The sequence below is a fragment of the Rhamphochromis sp. 'chilingali' genome, assembly GCF_963969265.1.
Source record: "Rhamphochromis sp. 'chilingali' genome assembly, chromosome: 10".
In the NCBI taxonomy this organism is placed as follows: domain Eukaryota; kingdom Metazoa; phylum Chordata; class Actinopteri; order Cichliformes; family Cichlidae; genus Rhamphochromis; species Rhamphochromis sp. 'chilingali'.
This window is the reverse complement of record NC_137937.1, coordinates 1,018,691-1,043,641: the sequence shown is the minus strand read 5'-3', so window position 1 is coordinate 1,043,641 and position 24,951 is coordinate 1,018,691. Positions and strand designations below refer to the sequence as shown.

Sequence of the window (24,951 nt, the reverse complement as noted above, 5' to 3'; positions counted from 1 at the left end):
GTGTTAGTGAAATTAGTAACAGGTGTGCCAGAGGGGCAACAACGAGACAACTCCCAAAACGAGAGTGGTTTTACAGGCGGAGGTCCCTGATAGTTACCTCCTCATCTTTTTTGTTTTTGCACTAGTTTTGCATTTGTCTGGGCTCGTTGTCTCAACCAGTAACATGAGGTGACACCTGGACCCTACAGAGGCTGTACAGGTAGTCATGCTCCAGGATCAATACATTAGCATTGCTGCATCTCCCAGCACAGCTGGAGGAGATTCCAGGAGACTGGCAGTTCTTCTAGGAGAGCTGGACAAGGCCGTAAAGGTCCTTAACCTATCAGCAGGGCCAGTATCGATGAGCATTGTCAGAGCTACAAAATGACCTCCAGCAGACCACTGGTGTGAATGTTTCTGACCAAACAATCAGAATTAGACTTCCGAGGGTCAGCCGAGGCCCCGGTGTCCTCTAGTGGACCCTGTGCTCACTGCCTGGCACCATGAAGCCTGATTGGCATTTACCATCGAGTTCCAGAATTGGCACCTCTGACGCCAGGTCATTTTCAAAGATGAGAGCAGGCTTAGAGCTGAAAGCACATGTGGTAGACATAATGGGTCTCGAGAACCTGTGGAGAACATCCCTGTAAAGTCATTCAGCATGACTGGTTTGCTGGTGGTTCAGCGGTGTCTGAGGAGGTATACCCATGGAGGGACGCGCAGACCTCTGCAGGGTAAGCAACAGCGCCCTGGCTGCCATTAGGTGCTGGGCTGAAACCCTTGGACCTATGGTCAGGCTGTATGCTGGTGCAGTGGGCTGCTCTTGGTGCACAGCAATGCCCAGCCTCATGTGGTGAGAGTATGCAGTCGCTCCTGGAGGATAGAATAGAATAGAATTCAACTTTATTGTCATTGCACATGCACAGGTACAGGGCAACGAAATGCAGTTTGCATCCATCCAGAAGTGCTTTAGTGATATAGATATATTACAATATATATTAGCAATAATATAGATATGTGAGTATATTACAGAAATGGGTCTATTACGGTATGTTATAATGTACACGGTATGAAGTATGTTGTGAATATTCTATAACTATAAGTATGTACAGGCTGTAGTGAGTACAAGCTATGTACAGGCTATGAACAGGATATAAATATGAAAAACTATACAGAATATGAAATAAATAACTTTACAGAATCTGAGATATACAGCTATACAGAAATGGGAACTATGCAAGTTGTAAACAGTTGTAGGATTAAAGATTATCGAATGTACAGAATGATTATTTACACAGAGCTATACAGTAGTGCAGTTAAGATAAGTGAGATATGTGGATAATTTCTACAGAGGCTATATAAAGTGCTGGTGGTTGTGAGTGGTGGTTCAGTCCATGTTATTATTGTGTGTTTGAGGGTACAGTTGTCCATTGTGTGTGTGTGTATGTTCAGTCCATGTGTTAACGTGGGTCAGATGTCAGGAGGCAGAGTTCAGGAGTCTGACAGCTGTGGGGAAGAAGCTGTTCCGGTACCTGGTGGTCTTAGTCCGGAGGCTCCTGTGGCGCCTCCCAGAGGGCAGGAGGGTGAAGAGTCCATGTGATGGGTGACTGGGGTCTTTGATGATTTTCCCAGCCCTTTTCAGACACCGCTTCCTGTAGATGTCTTTTATGGCAGGAAGTGGTGCTCCGGCGATGCGCTGGGCAGTTTTCACGACCCTCTGCAACGCCTTCCGGTCCGAGGCAGAGCAGTTCCCGTACCAGACTGTTATACAGTTGGTCAGGATGCTCTCGATGGTGCAACGATAGAAGTTCACCAGGATGTCTGAGGACAGGTGGTTCTTCCTCAGAGTCCTCAAGAAGAAGAGGCGCTGGTGAGCCTTCTTGACCAGCTTGGAGCAGTTGGTCGTCCAGGTGAGATCCTCGGAGATGTGGACTCCCAGGAACTTGAAGCTGCTCACACGCTCCACAGCCGTCCCCTTAATGTGGATGGGTGGATGTGGGTCAGCATTCCTCCTGTAGTCCACGATGAGCTCCTTGGTCTTCTCGGTGTTAAGCAGCAGGTTGTTTCTGTCGCACCACTCAGCCAGACGATCCACCTCCTCCCTGTAGGCGGCCTCATCGTTGTCACTGATGAGGCCAATCACCGTGGTGTCATCTGCAAACTTAATGATGGTGTTGGAACCATCAGCAGGTCTGCAGTCGTGGGTGAAGAGGGAGTAGAGGAAAGGGCTCATCACACAGCCTTGTGGTACACCGGTGTTCATCGTGATGGTAGATGAGCAGCGGTTATCCAGCCGGACATGTTGGGGGCGGTTGGTCAGGAAGTCCAGTAACCCTTTGCAAATGAGGGAGCTGATGCCCAGGTCTGTCAGTTTCCTGATGAGTTGTGAGGGGTGGATTGTATTGAATGCTGAACTGAAGTCTATAAACAGCATTCTGGCGTAGGTGTTGTTGTTGTCCAGGTGTGAGAGGACAGAGTGCGATGGAGACTGCATCCTCTGTGCTCCTGTTCTGGCGGTATGCGAATTGGTGGGGGTCCAGGGTGGGGGGGAGAAAGGATTTGAAGTGTGGATGAAGGGATTCATAGTATTGACTGGCCCCCACGCTGAATGACACCAATCCAAAAGAACACCTCTGGGATATTATGGCTACGTTCACACTGCAGGCGAAAGACTTTTCTGACCCTGTGCGACCATCTATCCGATCATGGTGTGACAGTGTGAACGGCACAAATCCAATATTTTCAAATCAGACCTGGGTCACTTTGGTATGTGGTGCTGAATACGATACAAATCTGCGACTGCTGTTTGATGGTCACGTCGCATTAAATCCGTCTTTTACGTCACTGACACAAGACAGACGCCAACTATCAGCGCCGGAGAAGACATCACGAACGCTTCCTGTCCATCCGGTGAAACTGTTGGGAACAACGTTGGAGAAACGTGAACATTTTATTTGTACTGTATAATCTGCAGATTCTGACAGAAATCTGCAGCTATCCTTTGAAGCTCCTCTAAAACAGCAGTAAGGATCATTATTAGGCCAAATGTAGATAACAAAATAACTTAAAGCAAAAATTGGGAAACGTAAGGTCCGAAGTCTTTATATTAAGGCCATCAGTCACATGACACTGTTGGTCTGGGTCTAAACAGAGCGCGTTGTGTGTGACGTCTTCTTTTGCGCTGCTTTGAGCGTTCACACTAGAGCGCGTTTGCTGTCACATTTTATTTGTAGTGTGAAGAAGCAGACAGAAAAATCGGATTTGATCCAAAAATCTGAATTGAGCTTTAAGACCTGCAGAGTGAACGTAGCCTCAGTTCTTGTTCCATCTGCCAGCGAGCAGCTGTCCATGAGCTCAGTGATGTCTGAGGAGGTCTCCCACAACTCTGTCATCTCACAGAGCATGCTGTGACATTGCCAGGTTTGCCTGCAGGGGCCATTACAAACTAGCCTGTCACATCATTTTTCCACTTTGACTTTGGGGTGTCTGTAGACTGATCTTGACTTTAATTCCTGACACGTTACACAGTCAGTGTAGATCTACAGGACGATTTCTCTCCATTGAGATCTGATGCTTTCAATGTGTTCCTTTCATGTTTTGAACAGTATGTTTGTAGGTTTGGCCAATCAGCACTTGGGAGAAGTTCATTTGAAGTTTAAAGGCCTCTTGAGACTAAATCTGTCTTAATGTTTATTATCAGTTGTTGCAGGTTTGATTGTGTTTGTGTGGAAGATGAATGATCCCGTCCTGTGTTTGTGACGAGGTATTAGCGCTGACTGTGTACTGAGCGGTTTATGCTACGGTGTGTCCATCTGTGTAGGCTGAACTAGCTGTCCACAAGAAGAAGATGGAGGAAGTTGAGAAGTGGATCAGAGTTCACACCAACACAAAGGTAACTACGCTTTGCATTCGTACACTGAGTGAAGTAATCACGTTCAAGCAGTTCATGCTCTGATTTTTCTTTGAGTAACAGAGATAATAATGCTTCATCCTCCCTGACAAAAAGAAAATGAGTGATTGCTGGTGGAAAACTTCCCCTGCGTGGACACGTGGCTCAGCCACAGCCGGAGTTCTGATCATTTTAGGCCCTGTTGTCTGAGGAGGCTGTAAAGTCGGAGACTCAGTTTGAGCCTTTCATCTACAGAGTGGTATTTTGCTGCTGACGGGGCCGTCGGGCTGTGGAAAGACGGCCACAGTCCGTGTGCTGTCCCTGGAGATGGGCCTCAGGGTTCAGGAATGGAGTAGTCCCACAAACCTAGAAGCATACAGCAGCAGTCATGGTGAGGAAACATCTGTCTGTCCTCCTCACACGTGTCAGCGGGACAGTCATCAGCATGAAGAGGTTACCTGTAGAAATTCAGTGTGATGACTAAACCTCACCTGTGCTTAATAATGCAAATTCATTTAACAGGTATAAACTAAGTCAGATCATCTCTGGATAATAACCAGTTTCTGTCTGGACTGGAACAACAAAGAAAGTGTGTTTGGTGTGTTATTGCTGTGAAAGCCTGTTTATTGGCCCTTACATGGGGCCTCGTTTGTTAGGAAAATACATCTGTGGTTTCCAATGTTGTATTTGCCAAATCTTCCATCGTCCAGTCCAATAAACTGCACTAAACAAAAGTCAGTAGCAGGATAAGCTGGTTGGAAACTCCATGTGTGCGTTTGTGCTTAACCCACAAACGCGTGTTGCTTATGACACCACCGGCACCGTTTAAAGCGACATAAACAGGCTTTCCAGCTGTGTCAGATTTATACAAGAAGCATCACAACAACAAAGTAACTGACCAGAGACAAAGCTCCTTGTTTCCTTACTTGTGCTAAATTAGGACATTTTGGCAAATGTGAGATGTTCCAGATGGAGAGCGAAGTTTATCTTGCTCTGCATGTGTGTTTTATCTGCACTGAGCAAACCGCTGCTCATCAGGAAGTCTATACATGTTAACCAGGTAGCACATCATACCAAAAGTCTAGCATGCAGAGTCTGTTCTCATGTGCAGGTGATTACTCCTCAGGTAACCAAATGCATAGAGCTGGAGGGTGTGGGGGCACAGTGACAGTGTTGTGTTCTTGTAGCCATCCCAGTACTAACAGAAGACCACGTGCCTACACTGTAGCATACAGACTTCTGCTTCTCGTCTCTGATGCTCTAAACTTTTACTAGAGTGGCGAACGAACGGCTTCTCCTCCAGCTCTCAGTCGTCACAGTTCCAGGATTTCCTCCTCAGAGCCAACAAATACAACTGCCTGAAGATGGCAGGTGATGGAGGAGTCGCGCACAACAAGCTCATCCTGGTGGAGGTATGACACACAGAGACTACTCCAGTGTTTCACTGCTGTTCATTTCAATACGACTGTACAGCTGTGGGAAGATATTATGGTCTGTATTTCAGTTTGACTGTTGCTTCATTTCCTCATAGCTCAGGGCTGGAAGGCAGTGTTAGAAATCCCTCGTTATTCATGGTGATGTCGAAGGCATCTGTTCTTTCAGTGCGTGTAACTCATTTAACAAAACTCCTCTGGTGTGAAAACAGCGCTGCGATTCATCGTCTCGTGTTATGCTCTGGGATTTGTTTTGTGCTGTCACACAGTTCACTGCTGTCGTTTTTCACTGGCAGTTTGCAGTGGTCACTAACACATCGAGGAGCTCGTTCCTAAATGTGGGTCTGCGTCTATAACACGGCTCAGCCATGAAAACAGAAAACTGTACAGTGCAGCTAACTGGTCCCAGTACAGACACCGACACCACAAAGCTCTTCTACCACCTAACCACGAGGCGTGTGAAAGAGTAAGGACAGAAGTTACTAATGAGAAAGAGCCGTCGGACGCTCACCGTCAACACCAGACTCCCCGCAGTGCACCACAAAGACTCAGAGACACGAGCAGCAACACAAACACTCGAGTTGCATCGTTTATTTAGTGTTTGAGGACGTGTGCAGTGCAAGACACGTCTGACACGTGGACGAGTCAAACAGCAGAGCCCTGTGTGAGCTCAGTGCTGCACTTCAGCAGAGACGGAGACGCCACAGTGGATGTCTGCAGACTCGTGGAGCCCACATGGGCTCAGCCACTGAATGAAAGGTCCCATAGACACCACAGTGCTGGTGATCTGTGCCGTGTTGTTTTCATTTTTAATGTTGTGGCTTTGGTGGGTTCAGGGGGTTGGGAAGCTCATCTTGTGATCGGAAGGTTGCCGGTTCGATCACAACTGCTCTGTCTGTCTCGGTCGTTGTGTCCTTGGGCAAGACACTTCACCTACTGGTGTTGGCCAGAGGGGCTGATGGCGCGATATGGCAGCCTGGCTTCTGTCAGTCTGCCCCAGGGCAGCTGTGGCTACACCTGCAGCTGCCTCCACCAGTGTGTGAATGTGAGAGTGAATGAACAGTGGTGTTGTAAAGCGCTCTGAGGGTCTCGAACGGCGCTATATAAATGCAATCCATTATTATTATTATTATTATTATTATTATTATTATTATTAACTGTAGCATATAAACTATATAGTGGTGTAACGCAGTTTTGTTTAACATGCGTACATTTATACTCTCGTGTGCCTCTTCAGGATCTGCCAAACCAGTTCTACAGGCAGCCCGGAGCCCTGCACGAGGTCCTGAGGTAAGACCTGATCCCAGGACTCTGTGCCGTGACAAACAGCTTCACATGTTTTACATCATCAAACACATTTTCATGTTAGACGGAGGCATCAACAAATAAATACAACCTGCAGTTTGTAAATGATTTTATTTATTAGGGGTAAAAACTATCCACACACATTACACACACGCTGTAGAGGAAGTAATCGCCCCACTGGTTAAATCATGGATCAACTGTGATTAACAACATTAAGATGAAAGTTCAGCTTCAACATGGAGGTGTGATTACTGACAGACCCGATGAATCATAAGTGCACTGAAGTAGGTCGTGGTGGTGCCACAGTGAGAAGAACCTGCTGGAAAACAAAGCCGTCGATGTTCATCACTCTAGAAAAGGTTACAAAGCCACTGCTGAGGCTTTTTGAACTCAGGTGAACCAGGATGGGAGCCAGTGCTGAACCTACCAGGGGCCATCTGTGCTGCCAACATGAATCCAGAGCATCGTGTAAACGGCACAGTGACCTTCTGACCTTCTCTGTACTTCTGCATCAGCACTCTCACATCAAAGATCACATCTGTAGAGCAGCGTGTTCAGGGTCCAGTCTTTATCTCCCTGTAGTCACTGCAGCTCTGCACGTCACCTTTGGTATTTCCTCTGCTGCCTAAAATCTCTTCCTTTGAGTATAGACAACATCGAGGTGCCCCTCATATCATTGACTTATTTTCTCAGGAGAGGATGTGACACTAGTGTCTTGCAGTGTGTACTTGTGCTTTAGATGGAGGGCTTGTACAGAGAGGACAGCCCCTGGTGGTTCCTCTGTGCTACTGACCACGCTGTCAGACGCACATATTGTGGTCTGTCTGTCAGGTGATCAACAACCCAGGACACGAGCGAGGCATCCACCTGCATCGCTGTCAGCTTTTCACCCATGAGGGCTGGCCTGATGGTATTAAATACTCTGGAAAAGTCCAAAATCACGTCCTCGTGGTGCCAAGCTGACAGAAAGCGTCTTTTTATCATACCTGCAGTTTTTCACAGTTCATTTGTTTTCACACAGCAAACAAGAACCTGTTTCTGTCCTTTTAATGATTTCTTTGAAGTGTTGAAGGTAGGATTACAGGGTAAATACTTAGTTACACCAGTACCAGCATTCCTAGTTTACATTTAGGACCAGGTTGGCCTGATTGAAGCCTTGCTGCATGCAGTGGTCTGTACACTGACTGCACTGTAAGGTTTATAATGTTTGTGTCACCAAAGCAGTGCTGTGTGGTTCCTGCTCTCAGATTCTGTCCTTGTGTCTTTCAGGCGTTTCGTGAGGACCAGTCAGTGCCCCCTGGTGTTCATAGTGTCAGACAGCCTGAGTGGAGACGGCAGTTCACGCTTTCTTTTTCCCAAAGACATCCAGGAGGAGCTGGGCATTAGCAGCATCAGGTTCTGGAAACTGTGAATGTGATTTGATAACCAGCTGTTACACACACTTCATCCTAGGCATCTTCAGATCTTGGTTTCACTGAGTCCGTAGTTGCAAACCTTGTGTAGTCAGAGCTCGATTTATTAAATAAGCAGCTAATTATGCATTCAGACCCTGAAATGAACCGTGGGAGGATGAACATGTGGATGCACAGTGCAAAGAAATCAGACCACACGTCTCAGCGACATCTGCGCGCCCATTGCAGCAGGAAAAGATGGGGCGGGAGGCACCTATAGGCATCCCAGGGAGGGGCAGCGGTTATTTCCGGGCCCCAGACCCAGCTACAGCTGCACACACAAAGGCCATTTGCTCAGTTAGTCAGTCACTCACACTTAACCCCCCCACCCACTGATGACCCAAGTCTTTGGCCCATCTGCACACTGTGTCCCAACACCAGTCGTCCACTCAGTTACAACAGACACACAGTAAAGGGACAAGACAGACTGGTCTGGATCTGGGACAAACTGCACCAAGCAGCAGCTGCTCGCTCACCTGGAGGCCCCACCCAGTGGGTCTGTGGACACCCACGAGCCCCCCAAGCGCAGACCAGACATCCCAGTGTGGGCGAAGCAGCCAGGAAGGCGCAGACCTTTACATGCTTACTGGCAGTCTGACTCTGGAGGCATCTACGTACCAATATGAGGTCACATTAAGGCGCCACCTAGTGGCAACATTAAATATGCATACAGTTGTATGTATGTATAATCATGCAGCATGCATAAAATTACACACGAGTTTTGATTTTGTGCATCTCAAAGGCCAGAGAGCTGTTTGTGTTCCTCTCGCTGTATAACAGCGTTTACATGTTTGTTATGATTCCATTTCACACTGACTTCATCATCATCATCAACTTTTATTCGCCACATGCAGTAAACTGCAGTGAAATGAGTGTGTGTGTGTGTGCGTGTTCCAGCTTTAATCCAGTGGCTCCAACTGCAATGATGAAGGTTCTCACTTGCATTGCAACCCAGGAGGCAGCAAAGGTGAGACTCTGTTCACATTCATTTGTGTGCGTCTGTGTTTGTTGTCTGCATTGTATTTGTGTCCTGTTCTAAGCAGAGCTGTAGAAGCATGTGCGTCCCAGACCAGACGCTGTTGGAAACACTGTGTTCAGGAAGCTCGGGAGATATTCGCAGTGCCGTCAACAGCCTCCAGTTCTCCTGTTTGCCCACTGATAGCTGTAAGTGTACAAATACATGTTAAATTATCTATAAATGACTTTTGATCCTAATGATTCAGTTTATTCTCACTAAAACTTTTCAGGCACGTCACTGGAAACAGGTTTATGGAGGACAAAGAAGGACAGGTCACTGTGCAGAGCTGGTTCCACAACAAGTCAAAGGAAGAAGAAGTCCAAACAGGAAGAGGCGCTCGCCATTGGAGGGAAGGATGCCTCTCTCTTCTTGTTCAGAGCACTGGGAAAGATCCTGCACTGCAAACGTTAGTCACTCCCACTTTCAGCTTCCTCTCAGCTGCTTTTGTCATCTCTGCAGTGGCAACAGTAAAATGTCTGATCTTTGTCAAAACTTACATTTATCCAAGTGAACAAACTCAGCTAATAAACACCCACTGTTTTCTTTATGTCTTTAACCCACTGACTCTCCCACTGAGCAGGGTGGAGCAGCTGCTGGGAGTCACATTTTCAGTTAAGGGTCATTAAGAGGCCCTGCTGTATAATTTTAGGTAGATAGTAGGTGAGTGGGTGTGAGCCAATCCTCAGTCACAACAACATTTACAGGAACATTAAAATCATTGAATCAAACCCTGAGGAGATGATGAGGTCACAGCTATCACTAAACAAACTATTACATAATGTGATTTATTACAGAGTTGTAACAAAACAATAGATACAAAGAGTAGTAATTATAAATATCCCAGTATGTTACAGATTAAATGTATACGTCAGACTGCACCATATTTCCTCTGTAGCACATGCAGAGATAGTAAAGGGTGGGAGGTACTGTCCAGCTCTTCCTTATCTGACACCACCTTAAAAAGCTCCAGCTCCATGCCCACAGTGTTACTGGCCTTGTGGATCAGTTTGAGTGTGTTGGGAGTCACGACCCTCGACCTGTGGACTTGCCTGAGTCTTCTTATTTGTCTCTAAACATGGCCGTGAGTGAAAGTGACAGGTGTGGAAGGGGTGTCAGGGCTTTGGCTGTGGTGTGGCTGTGGACTGCAGGCTGACTACAGTAACTCAGTGTTGAATCTGTTGAACACATTCGACCTCCTGGCTCTGTGCTCACGCTGTCAGCTGTGCACTACAATAAAACACATGCTGAATGACCTGCTTATGTTCTGCCATAGTTTCTGTTCTGTTTTTAATATAATTGGTCTGTGACTAACTATAGTGAACAGTAGGGGTTGAGAACGCAGCCCTGCAGGGATCCAGTGCTGAGTGACTTGACTGGACCAACTTTGGGGGGGGGGGGGGGCTGGGGTTGTGTGGGAGGGGTGGTCTCAAACCAGGGAAAGAAGCAGGTGAGCTCCTCTGCTGCTGTCGGGGGTTGGGGGGCACTGGGCTTGGAAGGTGGAGAGGGCCTGGATGCCTGTGAGACCTGGTGGGGGTTGTCTGTGAAGGAGCCCTCTGTCCTCCCCCTGCAGGCCTCCTCGGCCCGTTTGATGCCCCCTCCTCAGGTTGGCTCTGGCTGTGCAGAGAGCCGTCCCTCTGAGCAGAGCCTGGACTTTTCTCATCATCCAGGTTTTTGGTTTGGGAAAACCTGGATAGTGTTGGTCACTGTCACATTGTCTCCAGGTCCAGCTGTCCAAAGATGAAGCAGTCCTGAGGAGAGCATCATCTGGACATGTTTTAATGAACCGGAGGGTGGAGGGGCCCCTGAGGGTGGTGTAGGCAGGGATGAGGAGCAGCGAGAGGCCTGAGGTTACTGTACACATGGTCCAGTGTCCTGGCCCCTCTTGGTAGGACAGTTAACATGTTGGTGGAGTTTAGGGCCGAACATTATTAAAGACCCCAGCAGCAATCTGGACGCCTGCTGGGTGCTCTCTCAGCTGTCTGCTGATGAGAAGTTGGAGGTGGCTGAGTGATGAGCTAACGTTAGCATTGGAGGGGATGTAAACTATGGTTACTATGGCTACCATTAGTCCCCGACTGTCTCAAAGGTAGATAAATAGGCCTGAATGGACATGGCCTCTATGTCTGCAGCCCTGGAGTACATAAGCCCCCACCCCTTCCCTTTGTTTCGGTGCTGGTGGTGTACGGTCCGGACCGTAGCTCCACTGAGGCATTGAGGCTTAGCAGGTGGAGCCAGGACACTGTCGGACAGAACAGTTGGAGTAAATCTTGGATTGTAGCTCATCCGTTGTTTCCTCAGCGTCACTCGCTGTTCCCCGATGACTGAAAGTGATCCGTGCGTCACACAAAGACACAACACGCCATGAAACCATAGAAACAGAAGCTGCGCAGCAGTAAGGAGCGCTGTGACGCTCGTACAGCCGTACCAACTTGAATAGGTAAAGATAAATGAAAGCAATGATCAGACTTTGAGCAGTCTGGCAGGAGTAGAGTTTAATATGCACACTGATGATTTACAGGGAGACGTGATTGAATTTGACTCTAAAAATATATTTTGTATTAGAAGCGGTCTAACATCAGGAGGTATCACAGTGCTCACACACACCTGTGGGATGGCTTTGAATCTTTTTAACATTTTATTTGAAGAAGTTGATGAAGTCATTGAGTTTAAAGGAGAGCTTGGCTCATCAGTGCTGAAGACAAACCTGAGGTTGTCCTCGCATCAGTGATGAGTAGTACCAGGTCCTGCCACCTCTTTATTGTCATTGTTCATTTACAGTGAGATTGTAGGTGCTCCACCGACTGTTCTGGAATAAAATCTAAATGACAGACAGCAGGAATAAATAGCAAACAGGAGAAACTGTACAATCGAGAGGGAGGCACACATTAATGTTAAATGTAAGAAAAATGCAGAACATTATGTTTAGAGGAGAAGAGACTCGACACAGTGAAACCAGGACCTGATTCTAGCTGTGAAACACAGGAGGATGTAACACAGCATCGTCTCACTGGCTGCTTGTGACGTCAGTCACTCTGCGCTGACTTTGCTTAATAAATCACATGAATCTAAATCTGCTCGGTCAGTTTGAAACCTTTTAATAATGAAGAAGAAGAACCGTGTTTTTCTCTGGTGTTCTGTGTAGTTAGGGGAGCGTGCTTGCTGTCAGTCCAGCTGCTGTTTCACCTCTTTATCTTCTGCAGGAATGAGCATGTGGATACTAAAGCTGCTGCACTGTGCCTGTGATTGTCATTGACAGGAGAGAAACATGAAGGTGCTGACGGAGCGGAGGGTGGTTGTGGGCGTGGTCTACCGTCCCACCTGCTGCATCATCACAGAGCAGCCTTACTAGTGGACCCTGAGGTGCTGATCAGCTGTTGTATTGATTTATCTTTACTTACAGGAGCATAAACGGTCTTTGGTCTTCTCTTTCTCCTGTCAGCTGGTTGTTGAGCGTTCTCACATGTCCGGAGAGTTCTTCAGCCTGTACCTTCACCAGAACTACTTGGACTTCTTCTGCGAGGTGGAGGATGTGGAAAGAGCCAGCGAGTATCTGTCTGATGCCGACCTTCTCACTGCTGATTGGACGGTCAGTCCTAACATCATTCTCATTTCTGTGGTTGTTATTTCATATCATTGTAACATGTCAATGTGAGGAACCAGCAGCCCGATGCAGGAGCTCAGTCCCTGATCCTTGGAGTCCCGGCAGTGGGCAGTACAGAGATCAGAACCCGGAGATGTGCTCATCTCTGTGCTGAGTGTTTAGACTCTAACACTTCAAAAGGGAACTAAATGAATGAACAACATGGTGCCGGTGAGGATGCTGGCTGTTACTTGGCGTCCTCCTCATTTCTGCATTTTTCGTATGTTTTGAACATTTTTTTTTTTTTTTAATGTTTTGGAAACGTGATGCACTGATCACCTACGACAGAGAGACTCTTACACAGCCCACAGCATTCACTATCTGGGACCACACCAGCAGACTGGAATGGAGGCTTGTCTCGGCTACGTGATTGGAAAAGAGCCTGATAGCTGATGAACAGACGGCATTCTTCTAGCTAAAGTCCAAACTTTGGAAAACAAGCTGTCTTTATTTGCACGGAGACATGGCTTACTTCACTGGCCTTGGCTGTTGTTGCTGCGGGCATCTCCGCTCACTGCGAGGAGAGGAAGGTGTCGGGACGCTGGGAGGAGGTGGCGTGTGCACACTCACTGAGCGATGGTGTTTGGGTGTACAGTTTGATCTTGGACACTTGATCGGAGAGTTTACAGCTGTGTTCTGTACTGCTGTTTATATCCCCTCCCACGCCGACGCAACGCTGCCACGCGACGAGCTGTATGATGTCATCGACCAGCAGGAAGCACTACACCCTAAAGGGGCTTCCACTGTGACGGGCGACTTCAACAAAGCCAAACTAAAGAAAGCTCTGCCAATGTTCTCCCAGCATGTAGACGCTCCGTCGCTCAGCCACAACATCCTGACCAGCCTTCGGCGAATCAGGAAGCTCCGGGCCAGATAACATGGTGCTTTCAAAGCACGCACTCATGAACTGGCAGCTGTCTTCAGACATGTCACTGCTTTTGTCTTTAGTCCCCTCATTTGATGGACCACCATCATCCCCAAGAAACCTAATGTGAGTTTAAAAAGGAGAACACTAAGGTCGATTAGCTCAGAACTTTGTTTTATATCTTCTCTTTGAACAAGATAGAAATGTAGGAGTAACATGGCCTTACAAACCCAGCAGTGACATCTTAAGAGATCCAGCCTACGGCTCTTCAATGGGTGTCACAGGGTCCCCAGGAAAAACATTGTAAATGTAAAATAATAAAATAAATATTCTTCTGCTGCACAGTAATGGCAGGTTTGTAATAAGGCAGATCGCGCTAACATAATATGCACTGTTAGTTGATTATTTACCTGCCGCATTAACGGGAGAGGACGTGCAAACGTTACCGCTGCTGCCGGGCTGAGATTCACGAGTCCAGAATTAAAAACACGACATTCATTTAAGGTCATCGCGTGTTTTGTGAGCAAATGCTTTTGCATATTCGTAGTGTTTCCTCCCTTAAATGAAATATCTGCTTTGCAAGTATTGCAAGTTGCCCTGTTGTCATCCGTTCTCATAAAGTGTAACCAAACTTTTGAGCGTTTGAGCCGCCGTGTTTCCTGCCAGGTAAATGACGCTCCGCAACGCGGTGACGTCATTGAGGGCGACTGGAATCGATAAGAGAATCGAATGGCAAACAATTCCAAGGAACTGAAACAGTGGGAACCGGTTCTCAACAAGAACCGGGTTTCGACACCCATCCCTAGTCCTGAGGTGCTTTGAGCGTATAGTGAAAGCTCACATCTCCACTCTCTGCTACACTCAGTCCTTTGCCTACAGGACAAACAGATCAGTCGCTCCGCACTCGGCCCTCTCCCACCTGGACCATAGGAGCACACATGCTGTTTATTAGCTGCAGCTCTGCTTTCAGTACTATAATTTCATCCAGGCTCAGCATCAAACTTTGGAATCTGCACATCAGTGACTCCTTATCCACCTGGATCCTGGACTTCCTGACAGACAGATCACGGATCAGCAGCGTCACATCTTCTCCTACCAGAAGCTTCTTGTTGACTTATGGCTAAACTGACAATCAGCCGGTCCAGGTGGAGATGAGTGCTTACAGAGCAGAGGTGAGTGCCCTGGCATCGTGGTGTCAGGACAACAACCTGCTGCTCAACGTCAGCAAGACCAAGGAGCTCATTGTGGACCACAGAAAACTGCAGGGTGGAGGGGACACCCCCATTTACACTGAGGGGACAGAGGTGGAGAGAGTCGGATGGTTCCTGGGGATTAACATCAGTGAGGATCTGACCTTCTCACATCACGTGGATGTAGTCACAAAAACAGTGAAACAGCAGCTGTTGTTTCTGCATCGGCTGAGATTTAGCATGGACTCTGTCGATGCACCAGCAAAGTATTCTGTCTGGCTGTAGCTGACCTGCTGTGGCACCTGAAACGCTCTGGACCACCAAGCTCTATGGAGGGTGGTCAGATCAGTGCTGTATATCACCAGGTCTGAGCTACCAGCATCCAGGACCTCTGCAGGCAGCGCTGTGGGAGGAAGGCCCAGTGGATCCTGTTTGATCCCAGCCACCCAAACCATCTACGCTCCTGTCAGGCAGGAGCTACAGCAGAATCCACAGCAGCAGATTCGGGGACCGTTTCTACCCACAAGCCACCAGGCTCGGGCAGCGGTTTGATCCGTCTGTCGTCTCTGCTGGAGTTTAACTGTGAACATCTTGGGTCCAATAATCTGGACTGTTCATATTACAGAAAACCAAGGGAAGAACCCGTATCGCCTCTTCACCTAAAGGCCGGATCGACTCGGCACGGTTCACCACATTCTTCAGGGTTTTCCATTAGGCCACAGTACCTGGTCCCAGGTCTTTTTTTAGTACCTGAGCAGGCACTAAAATGTGACATCATCAGACTGTATGCCACTGATTGGCTGGTCAGTAGCGTCAGTTGACGAGTCATGAGAACTGCCCGAGTTTGAATTTTCCCCCGAGTGCGACGAAACCCACAGACTGAGCAGCAGGTGTATCCGTGATTCAACGTCCACCTTTTTGGTAGCGCTCGTCTTCCATATTAATTCCACTGTAGGATGCTTGGACACGTTGCTATGACGACAACCTGAACGTCGGCGGAGTGCGACTCTGACTGCAGAAAGATAAAGGCTGTAAAGAAGCCTCAGCTGGTTAAACTGTGTTAAATACAACACACAGTTAGAAGTAAGTTACTTCAGAGAGATAAACATGCCAAGGAGCAAACGCTGGTCCTCAGATCCCTCCTTTGTTCTCACATGTTGTTTTAAAACACCAAGAGGATGATGGTGAAAAGCACACAACCAACAGGCGAGGTCACAATGCCCTAACCCTCAGTGCGGCGGGATCACACCTGCTCGCAGGTCCAAGAGTGGAAACTTCTGTTTTTGCTGCTACAGCAGAGCTGTAAGTGGCCTGTAGTGTACTGCTGCGTGTGCTGTATCTGTGTCTCCTGTATGAATGGCCGTCTGTACTGTTTCCAGAATCGCAGCGTTTTGGGGGATTATGGGTCTTCAGTGGCCACGAGAGGCCTCCTTCACTCCAACTCTCAGCTGGCGTCTGTTGGCTTCAGAGCCCTGCACAAACCCAGCTGGCTGCTCGTCAACAGGAAGGTGAGTGACTGAGATCAGATGTCACAGCATCTGGAGCTCAGCTGTTAAACATTTAGTGTTACTTTATTACCTGTGACATTTCAAATCAGCAGCATGAATTTACACTGGACTGTCTTCATGAAATGGATTCTGTAGTTATCAGTAACTGGTTCAACATCTGCTTCCAAACTTCACTCATCAGCTTCTTTTTGTGCTCTGACTTTTCTCTTTTGTGCTATTTAAACTATTCAGCTTGTGTCAGTAAAATCTGACAGTATTTTCATGGAGGTTCATGACGCGACTCTAAATGCTTCTACGTGTTTTCAGCTACAGGCACCATTCAAAGTTGATACCAGGACATTGTTCCAGTTTCATGCTTCATTGTCAGCTTCAGTCAGAGACACACTGAGTGTAGGAGGGATGATAGAGTTCATCCTTCCTCTTCATCTGCTGCTGAGCCCATATTTTGCAGCCATAATTTTACCCACAATTCATAGAGCCACACTTCTTCTTTCAAATAGCTCGTCTCTCCAAACTAACAAATGCAAACATTTTGATGAAAGTGGATCCAAGCAGGAGGAGAACCTTCTAACTGAAGCATGGGGGGATATTTTAGTCTGTCTGAACAGCAGGACAGACCCTGTTTTTGTCCTCTGATGATCACATGTTTGACATCAGGAACATAACAAAAATATGTTTGTGTAGAACTTCTTGGCACTGAGTTTAAAAACCATTGCTTAGTGTCCTGGATTTAGAAGCAGTCCATTGATGGCTGCACCAGGCTCAGTAAGAGGGATTGGTCACAGAGTAACATGATGTGAGCCATCACTGCAGCTCAGCTGTTGGTAGGAAGGGAACAATAAACCACCCAAACCATATCTGGCCCTCTGTGGGAAAGTATTTGCCCAAAGCCCACAGTGACAACGAAACGTCTGGAAAAATATTCTGTGAACTGAAGAGTTCAGTTTATTTTGACAGGTTTGAGTCACAGCTGGTGCAGCACTAACATGGCATTTGATAAAACATCATCACACCAGTCAAACGTGGTGGTGGTGGTGTGCTTTGCATGGCTTACACGTGAAATCTGCTCTCTACCAGGAAACTGAACGAGAATGTCAGAAACAAACCAGGTTCACCTCTGAATAACTGATGAAGACACTCCAGCACCTTCAGTTTTTAAAAAGGCCCAAACCCCATCGGCATGAAGCTAAACAAGGGCGATTGTGGCTCAAGAGTTGGCAGTTCGCCTTGTAATTGGAAGGTTGCCGGTTCGAGCCCCGGCTCAGACAGTCTCGGTCGTTGTGTCCTTGGGCGAGACACTTCACCCGTTGCCTACTGGTGGTGGTCAGAGGGCCCGGTGGCGCCAGTGTCCGGCAGCCTCGCCTCTGTCAGTGCGCCCCAGGGTGGCTGTGGCTACACTGTAGCTGCCATCACCAGTGTGTGCATGTGTTCGTGAATGGGTGGATGACTGGATATGTAAAGCGCTTTGGGGTCCTTAGGGACTAGTAAAGCGCTATATAAATACAGACCAGTTACCATAAACAGGCTGTTCATGCTTAACAACCCTCCAATGTGGCTGAATTCAAACGGTAAGGAACAGTTGGCCTAAACGTCTCCACATCGGTGTGAAAGACTCGCTGTGACTAATCATAAAGGCTTGATGGCAGCTATTGCTGCAGTCGCCTAGTGGGACGACTGCCAGTGAAGATGCTGTTAAGCCCAGTATGTGCAGGTGTCCTCTGAGTGGGAGACATTTAGAGCGCTTGCTATGAAGGAGATGGTGTGTAGCTCCAGGACACTCTTTGGTAGTTCGTTGTCAGATGCAGAGCCATCAGGTGAGCCACACCCTGGTGTGCTCTTTTCATGACCTGAGATGCTGAATACGAGCTGCGTTGGTCTGCTCTCGGGTTGCTTCCTGGATCGCTCTCTGTGATAACAACGAGGATATTTGTTGTAAATGGGGGGGTCCTCCCAACCCACTGTAGTGCAACATGATCCTACTGTCTCTGTATTCTTGTTGAGAGATGACCCAATGCCACAGAAGGTGTTTGGCTCCCTCTTGTGGCAGAACCGGGTGTTGCAGTCCAGGGGATGTGCAGCCTATGCATGCATGGGCGGCACGTGTTTGGCCAGGTGTCATGTGGCTGGACACCGCTGAGGACCTTCTCTTGTGGGAGATGCTAGGCCGTCCTCTTCCTCTGGGGGACCAACTGTCTGTGACTGGGGGACCCTGAGTGGCAGTAGGTGGGATGTGTTTTCTAGGCCAGTGGGTTTGGATACTGGGATCCTGTGGAGCTGTCTGCAGGGGATTTTAAGTGTCAGCATGCTGGCTGGTGCCCAGTGACCTGGACAGACATGCAGCGAGCGGGTGGAGGTGTGGGCACGGCCTGGGTCTATGAAGGCACAGCTGCACGGCGTCGCCCTCTTTCTTTTTCTCTTCACGCTGCCGTGGCAACGGTGGTGCCAAAAGGGCCAGCGCCTGGATGCACTCATCAGAGATGTCACGTTTCCTTTTTCAAGAACACCGACAAATTCCGCCACCTTACCTCGCGTCTGGACGATGGTGCTGAAAGCCCTCTGTGGCTGCTCCGGTGAGGTGGAGACGTGATGGAGCCCAGCTCCTCCCAAAGCTCACTGCCATCAGTTGAGCAGAGTTTGTGGTCCCTCAGATCTGTCAGTCCATGTACACTTTTCAGTTGGACAGTTTCACCAAACACTCGCTCCCTTACAGCCCTGCAGTGGCTCTCTCTGAAACAGCCTCTCAGCCACACACGGCTTCAGTCCCCTGTGAAGTTTGGAGCGTCATAGTGATGTTTCTTATTTGGATCATTGCTCCTGTACAATAAGAGTGTATTTTTCAGGGGATGCAGTTTGATGCAAATCATTCCAAACTGCACATAGTGACCAGTGATGGTGTGCTAACTCTGCTGTTGTCCCTGGCAGCACTGGGAGAACTGTGTGGCTGCCCAGTCCTTGTTCCGGAGCTTTTGCCTGACTCCGCTCAGCCTGCAGACTGAGCTGCTTCCATACTTGGCCAAACTCACCAACCCTATGAGGAACCAAGGTAAGGCCCACGGGTACACGGGGGGTACTTTCAGGGAAAACCTGTTTTATTAAGGAGTGGAGTTTGCAGACAGATGTTCGTTTGTGCCACAGCACCTCATTAGAAGTGTTTCAAATATTTTTATTGAGAGCAAGTATCATGATTGTAGTTTTTACAAATTGACATAACATAGCTTATGCTCCTTTTTTTCTCTAAACTAATAAGGCAAATAATTAAACAACCAACAAAAAAAAACCAAAAAAAAAAAACCCGCAGTCACCCATAAGGGGTCCCAATACCCCGGCTGTCGGCAAAAGGGAAGAGAAACAAGTAAACAAAATTTTATATTTTCCCAAGGTATATAAGTAAAGGGTGCCAGATTAATTCAAAATCTTTTACATTGTCATTCATACTATATCTTATTTTTTCAAAGTGAAGAGTGTTTATAAGTTCAGTAAGCCACATTTTTAATACAGGAGTTTCATTGCCTTTCCAAAGCTGCAGGATCAATTTCTTTGCAATAATCAAAGCATATGCCATAAACCTTTTTTGAGAGTGTTGTAAATTTTGTGTTTCGTTGGAAATCCCAAAGATGATTACTGTCGGATTTGGTTCAATCTTACTTTTAAAAATATTAGACATATAAGTAAAAATATCATACCAAAAACCCTGAAGCCTTGGACATAGTGCAAAACAATGTAACAGATTTCCATAGTGTATCTTGCATTTTTCACAGAGGGGGGAACACTCTGGATACATTTTGTGAAGTTTTTCCCTTGAATAGTGTAGTCTGTGTATAATTTTGTACTGAATTAAACAGTGACGGGAATTAATAAAAGGCGTATTTATGTTGTGTAAGGCCTCCTGCCAGAAATCTTCTGATAGGAGAGTCCCAAAATCTTTTTCCCACTCCTCTTTGATTGAAGTAGTTGAAGGTATACTCATCTCCTGTATTGAATTATAAAATAATGAAATTCTCTGTTCAAACCCCCTTCCATCACTAAGACATCTGTCCAAAGGATCGGACGATATGTTTTCAAATTGTGGCAGGTATGTACGGATATAGTCTCTTAGTTGAAGATATCTAAAAAAATGACTGTGAGGCAATCCAAATCTATCTTTTAAATGTTGGAATGACATAAAAGTATCATTTAGGTATAAATCCTTTAATTTACAAATTCCCAATTCCTGCCATATATTGAAAGCTCCGTCTACACATGATGGAAGGAAAGAGGGGTTAGCTGTAATGGGTGTACACATTGATAGTTTTTTCAATTTGAAGTGCTTAATTATTTGTCTCCAAATTTGTACGGTATTATAAATCACTGGATTCGAATTGTAATATGAGTTTGTCAAAAGAATAGGAGAGAGTAGTATTCCACCAACACAGTAAGGAAGGCAATCCTCCCGCTCCATCTGTAAGCCGTTAGGGAGTATTGCTGTGTCATCCAATAGAAGGGAAATTATTCTTAAATTTGATGCCCAGTAGTAGTACATAAAGTTAGGTAGTGTAAGTCCACCAAGGGATCTATGTTTGCATAGGTGGTCTTTTTTTATTCTATGTGTTTTATAATTCCATATAAATGGCATAATGATGGCGTCCATCTTTTTAAAAAAAGATTTGGGCAAGAAAATTGGGATGTTTTGAACCAGATACAAATACTGCGGGAGAAATACCATTCTTATTGAATTCACTCTCCCTATTAAAGAAATAGGAAGTGTCCTCCAGTACTGAATGTTATTTTTAAGTTTCTCCAGTAAGGGAAGAAAATTCTCTTTCATTAGGGAGCTGTGTTTTTTTTGGTATTGTAATGCCCAAGTAAGTGATTTTTTCATAGGTTATTTTAAATGGGAGAGATGTAAGCCATTGTTTATTCTCTAATTTAATGGGCAGTATTTCGCTTTTTCCCCAGTTAATCTTGTAGCCTGCGAAAGTACTGAATTTATCAATCACGGAGAGAATTGCTGGGAGGGATATTAATGGTTTTGTTATGTATAATAATATGTCGTCAGCATAGAGCGATATAGAATTAGAAGTGTATGTTGTATCATAACCGTGTATATCCATATGGGTTCGAATTGTCTGTGCTAAGGGTTCCAAAGCCAGGGCAAATAATAATGGACTAAGAGCGCATCCTTGTCTTGTACCTCTGCTGAGTTTAAACTGAGTTGATAATGTCTGATTTGTAAGAATTCTGGCTGTGGGATTATTATAAAGTAGTTTTATCCAAGAGATGAAATCTTGTCCCAGTTGAAATTTTTCTAGGACTGCAAAGAGGTAGGACCACTCCACATGATCGAATGCCTTTTCGGCATCCAAGCTAAGTATAAGTAGGTCCTGTTGTACCTTGGGGGAATAGATTATATTAAATAGACGTCGAAGATTATTAAAAGAACTCCTGTTTGGAATGAAACCTGTTTGGTCTGGATGCACCAATTTATCTATTACTGTATTAAGTCTACTCGCTAGTATTTTAGCCAGAATTTTTTGATCAGAATTTAATAGAGAAATAGGTCTATATGATCCCACTTCCTCCAGTACTTTGCCTTTTTTTGGAAGTACTATAATAGTTGCTTCATTCAATGTTGGAGGTAGGGTGCTCATTAGCACCTCATTAGAAGTGTGACTCTGCAGCATCACTCGGAGGATCCAAACAGCACTGACAGCGCTCCAGTTGTTCCACTTTTTTTTTTTTTAAATACTTTCTCGCAAGGGAAACCAACACATTCACATATTCCAAAATACACAACGCCTTGTTTTACTTACACATACTACATATTACACAGGTGCATGTTCCATTCAAACAAATTCGCAGCTGTCCCTCTGCATCACAGAGGTATCAGTTTCTAGTCTCTTGACGTATAACGATCCCATCGTTCCCAAAGTCTCTCTCCTTTCTCCTTCTGTAGCCGCAGTGAGAGGGTAATCAGCCTATGCATGCATGCGCTGTCAGCATTTTCCAGATGCACTGCAGTGTAGCAGTGACACATGTAGTGTAATAGTAGTGACACAGCGTTAGTCAAGCCTGTTTTCACTGGAAACTTTCAGTATAACAGTTTAACAATACCTGAAGGAACTTCACAGTATTGTTACCTGAGCACGCTGACCGTGAACAAACATCCTTCCTGGGATGTTGTTCGATCTTTTTAACCAGCTGCTTAAAGCCCTCCATTGCATCCATGTCACTGCTCAGTTCCAGTCACAGAGAGGTGCAGCAGTGATGCTCAGCTGGGCTGGTTGTAGTTTTTGCCTTAGAGCAAAGCAGGTTTGTTGTTTCCACCTGTCACTGTTAGCTAATACATCACGTCACCGTATCCATCACTCAGTATGATTTATTTAATTATTTTTGTGACTCGTGTGAAAATGATTCCTGATGTTGTCACAGAGTGACACAGACAGCACAGCTGTGTGGCCTCCTTACAGAGCTCAGAGCCGAGCATCATTACTGTGAGAATCACATGTTGAGTCAGTGGTAGTTGTTGCAGTGAATTGAGGCATCACTCACATACCTGATGTAATGTTAGTGATGTTAATGTGCTGAGCACAGCTGTGGACTCATGTCTGTGCTGCTCTGTTCCTACAGACCAAATCACATTTATCCAGGATGTGGGGCAGATGTCACTGAGGAGATTCTCCAGCAGGTACCACACTCTGTCATTTACTGTCAAACAGCACAGGATGTCTTTATTGTCACTACACAGTTGCAGGAGAGCAGGTAGAACAGGAGTGATTGGACTGAGGGTTGGATGGCTGTTTTCTTTCACCAGCTGTTTGGTCCTTGTTGCTGTTCTTTCTTTCGTTTCCTGGAACATGTCAGTAGGTTGGACGTGGTGCGCTTGTTTTATCAGCTCTGTTTGTGTGGCTCCAGCAGGCTGAGGTCATCATAACTGTGATCAGACCGAAGAACAAATGTTTCTGTTGTTTTAACAAAGTAACGATGTATTCTGACAGAACAGTAATAATGCCAACAGAACTTTGTGTGTTCTACTACAGCTGCTGCAGTGTTCATATTTGCTATTGTTACAAATGTACATGTTTTAAGAGTTTTCTTCTTTTGTCTCTTTAAAGTTCTAGTTGAGCTCCTGTTACCGTGGATACTGTAACACATCATAGTGGTGTCCCGTGTCAGTGACCTCACGTTTTAACCTGATCTTTGACCTCTGATCTTTGGTTTTCTCTTGTGTGTCCAGATTAAAACCAGAGGCTCTGACAGACAAAGAATCAGGCGAGCTGGAAATGGACAGTGAGGTGGAGGAGAAGGAGGAGGTGAAAGAGGCAGGTGGTGCTGAGGAGGGTCTGCCAGCCAGCCAACCCCAGCCCACCTTAAATCAAGTCCTCCTAGAGGACGAAGACCTGACCATAGAGGAATACATCAGTGACTGAGCCCTCTGTGCTGTATCCACTGATACGTTTGTGTTCTAGAGGAAGTTCTCTGCTTTGTGAATAAGTTGTTGAAGTTGGTACTTTTCTAAGTCACAAACCCACGGTGGCCCCCAGCGTGACTCCCAGCAGACCCAGCTCCTTCCACAGATGAGTGTTTCTGCCTCTGAGGTATCATCACCTGTCCCACAGAATGTCATCCTGTAGTTTTACACAGGCTGATAATCCTGAGGATCGTTCATCGTTACAATAATCTAAAAATCTCTCAAAGTGAAGCTAAATTATTTGGTTCTGTCAGTTAAACTTATTATTTATTGGTTTTGCTGAGTGACTGTTCAGGATCGATGACTGTTCCCCGTTACAGTCTGTTTAGTAAAGGATCAAGTGTATGAATAAATGTAAGAAATGAATGCAGTCTTATTGTTGGACACACCTTCTTCCAATATTTACTCAACAGTTTCTAGTGACGCTCTGCAACATGCTCCATCTGCTGATGGTGACTCACTAAACTCCTCCATCATAAAGTTGACTGCGTGAATGAAACAACCAGAGTGTGATAGCGTTGAAAGCAAAGGTGGACTATTACAGAAACATCTACAGGTATAAAAACACAGCATCACAAACTGTGATCCTCAAACACACCTGTCAACAGAACCTGTTTCACCTGAGCACCACTGTCAGTCACACGGTGCTGTTAGCATCACGCATGTGCCTTTACATCGATGTAGTTTCATGTCATGCTTATCGCAGCCTGAAGGATCCAGTGCTGAGAGCTACATCTGATTACCTGTTGGTATATTTGTTGTAGAGAAATGACCGAAGTGCTGCACTCTGATTTATTCAGGTTGTGTTGGACAGAACTAGGAGACGTCTTGATGCTCGATCATCCAGGTAAGAAAATCCAAAGGTTGATTCTGTTCATGTGGACGTTTCAGTGGGAGAAACGTTTCATCATCATCAGGTGACTTCTTCCGTCTCAGCTGACTGCAGGTTTCCAACCTTAGAAACAGGACATGTGCACAGTGACTGAAACTAGCAGCACTGATTGAACACTGGGCTGGGGAGGTCAGTTCCATACAGGGATGCTTCCCCACACTGAGGGCCCAATGGATTGGGCCATGGAAAGTCTTGGAAAAAGGTTTATGAAAACATGGATGACCTAACAGCGCCACACACGGGAAACTTAGGCTTTGTTAGGTCGTCATTGGAGTTTACTGGCTGATTCATCACAAGAAACGTCAGTTGCAACCACAGACTTTAATATATTGAA

The 24,951-nt window shown here is 46.3% G+C and overlaps 1 protein-coding gene across 2 annotated transcripts in view; it reads left to right on the top strand.

Moving 5' to 3' along the window:
* rad17 (RAD17 checkpoint clamp loader component) overlaps positions 1–24,951 on the top strand; it is a 26,830-nt gene extending 1,879 nt beyond the window's left edge. For both annotated transcript variants that reach the window (XM_080894925.1, XM_080894924.1), the window contains exons 4-17: positions 3,800–3,871; positions 4,124–4,259; positions 5,144–5,280; positions 6,539–6,591; positions 7,876–8,001; positions 8,955–9,024; positions 9,101–9,221; positions 9,305–9,481; positions 12,332–12,435; positions 12,515–12,661; positions 16,150–16,278; positions 19,201–19,321; positions 22,885–22,942; positions 23,492–24,951. In XM_080894925.1, coding sequence (XP_080751051.1) covers positions 3,800–3,871; positions 4,124–4,259; positions 5,144–5,280; positions 6,539–6,591; positions 7,876–8,001; positions 8,955–9,024; positions 9,101–9,221; positions 9,305–9,481; positions 12,332–12,435; positions 12,515–12,661; positions 16,150–16,278; positions 19,201–19,321; positions 22,885–22,942; positions 23,492–23,684 — 1,644 coding nt within the window. In that variant the 3' untranslated portion in view covers positions 23,685–24,951. The remainder of the gene's footprint in view (positions 1–3,799; positions 3,872–4,123; positions 4,260–5,143; positions 5,281–6,538; positions 6,592–7,875; positions 8,002–8,954; positions 9,025–9,100; positions 9,222–9,304; positions 9,482–12,331; positions 12,436–12,514; positions 12,662–16,149; positions 16,279–19,200; positions 19,322–22,884; positions 22,943–23,491) is intronic.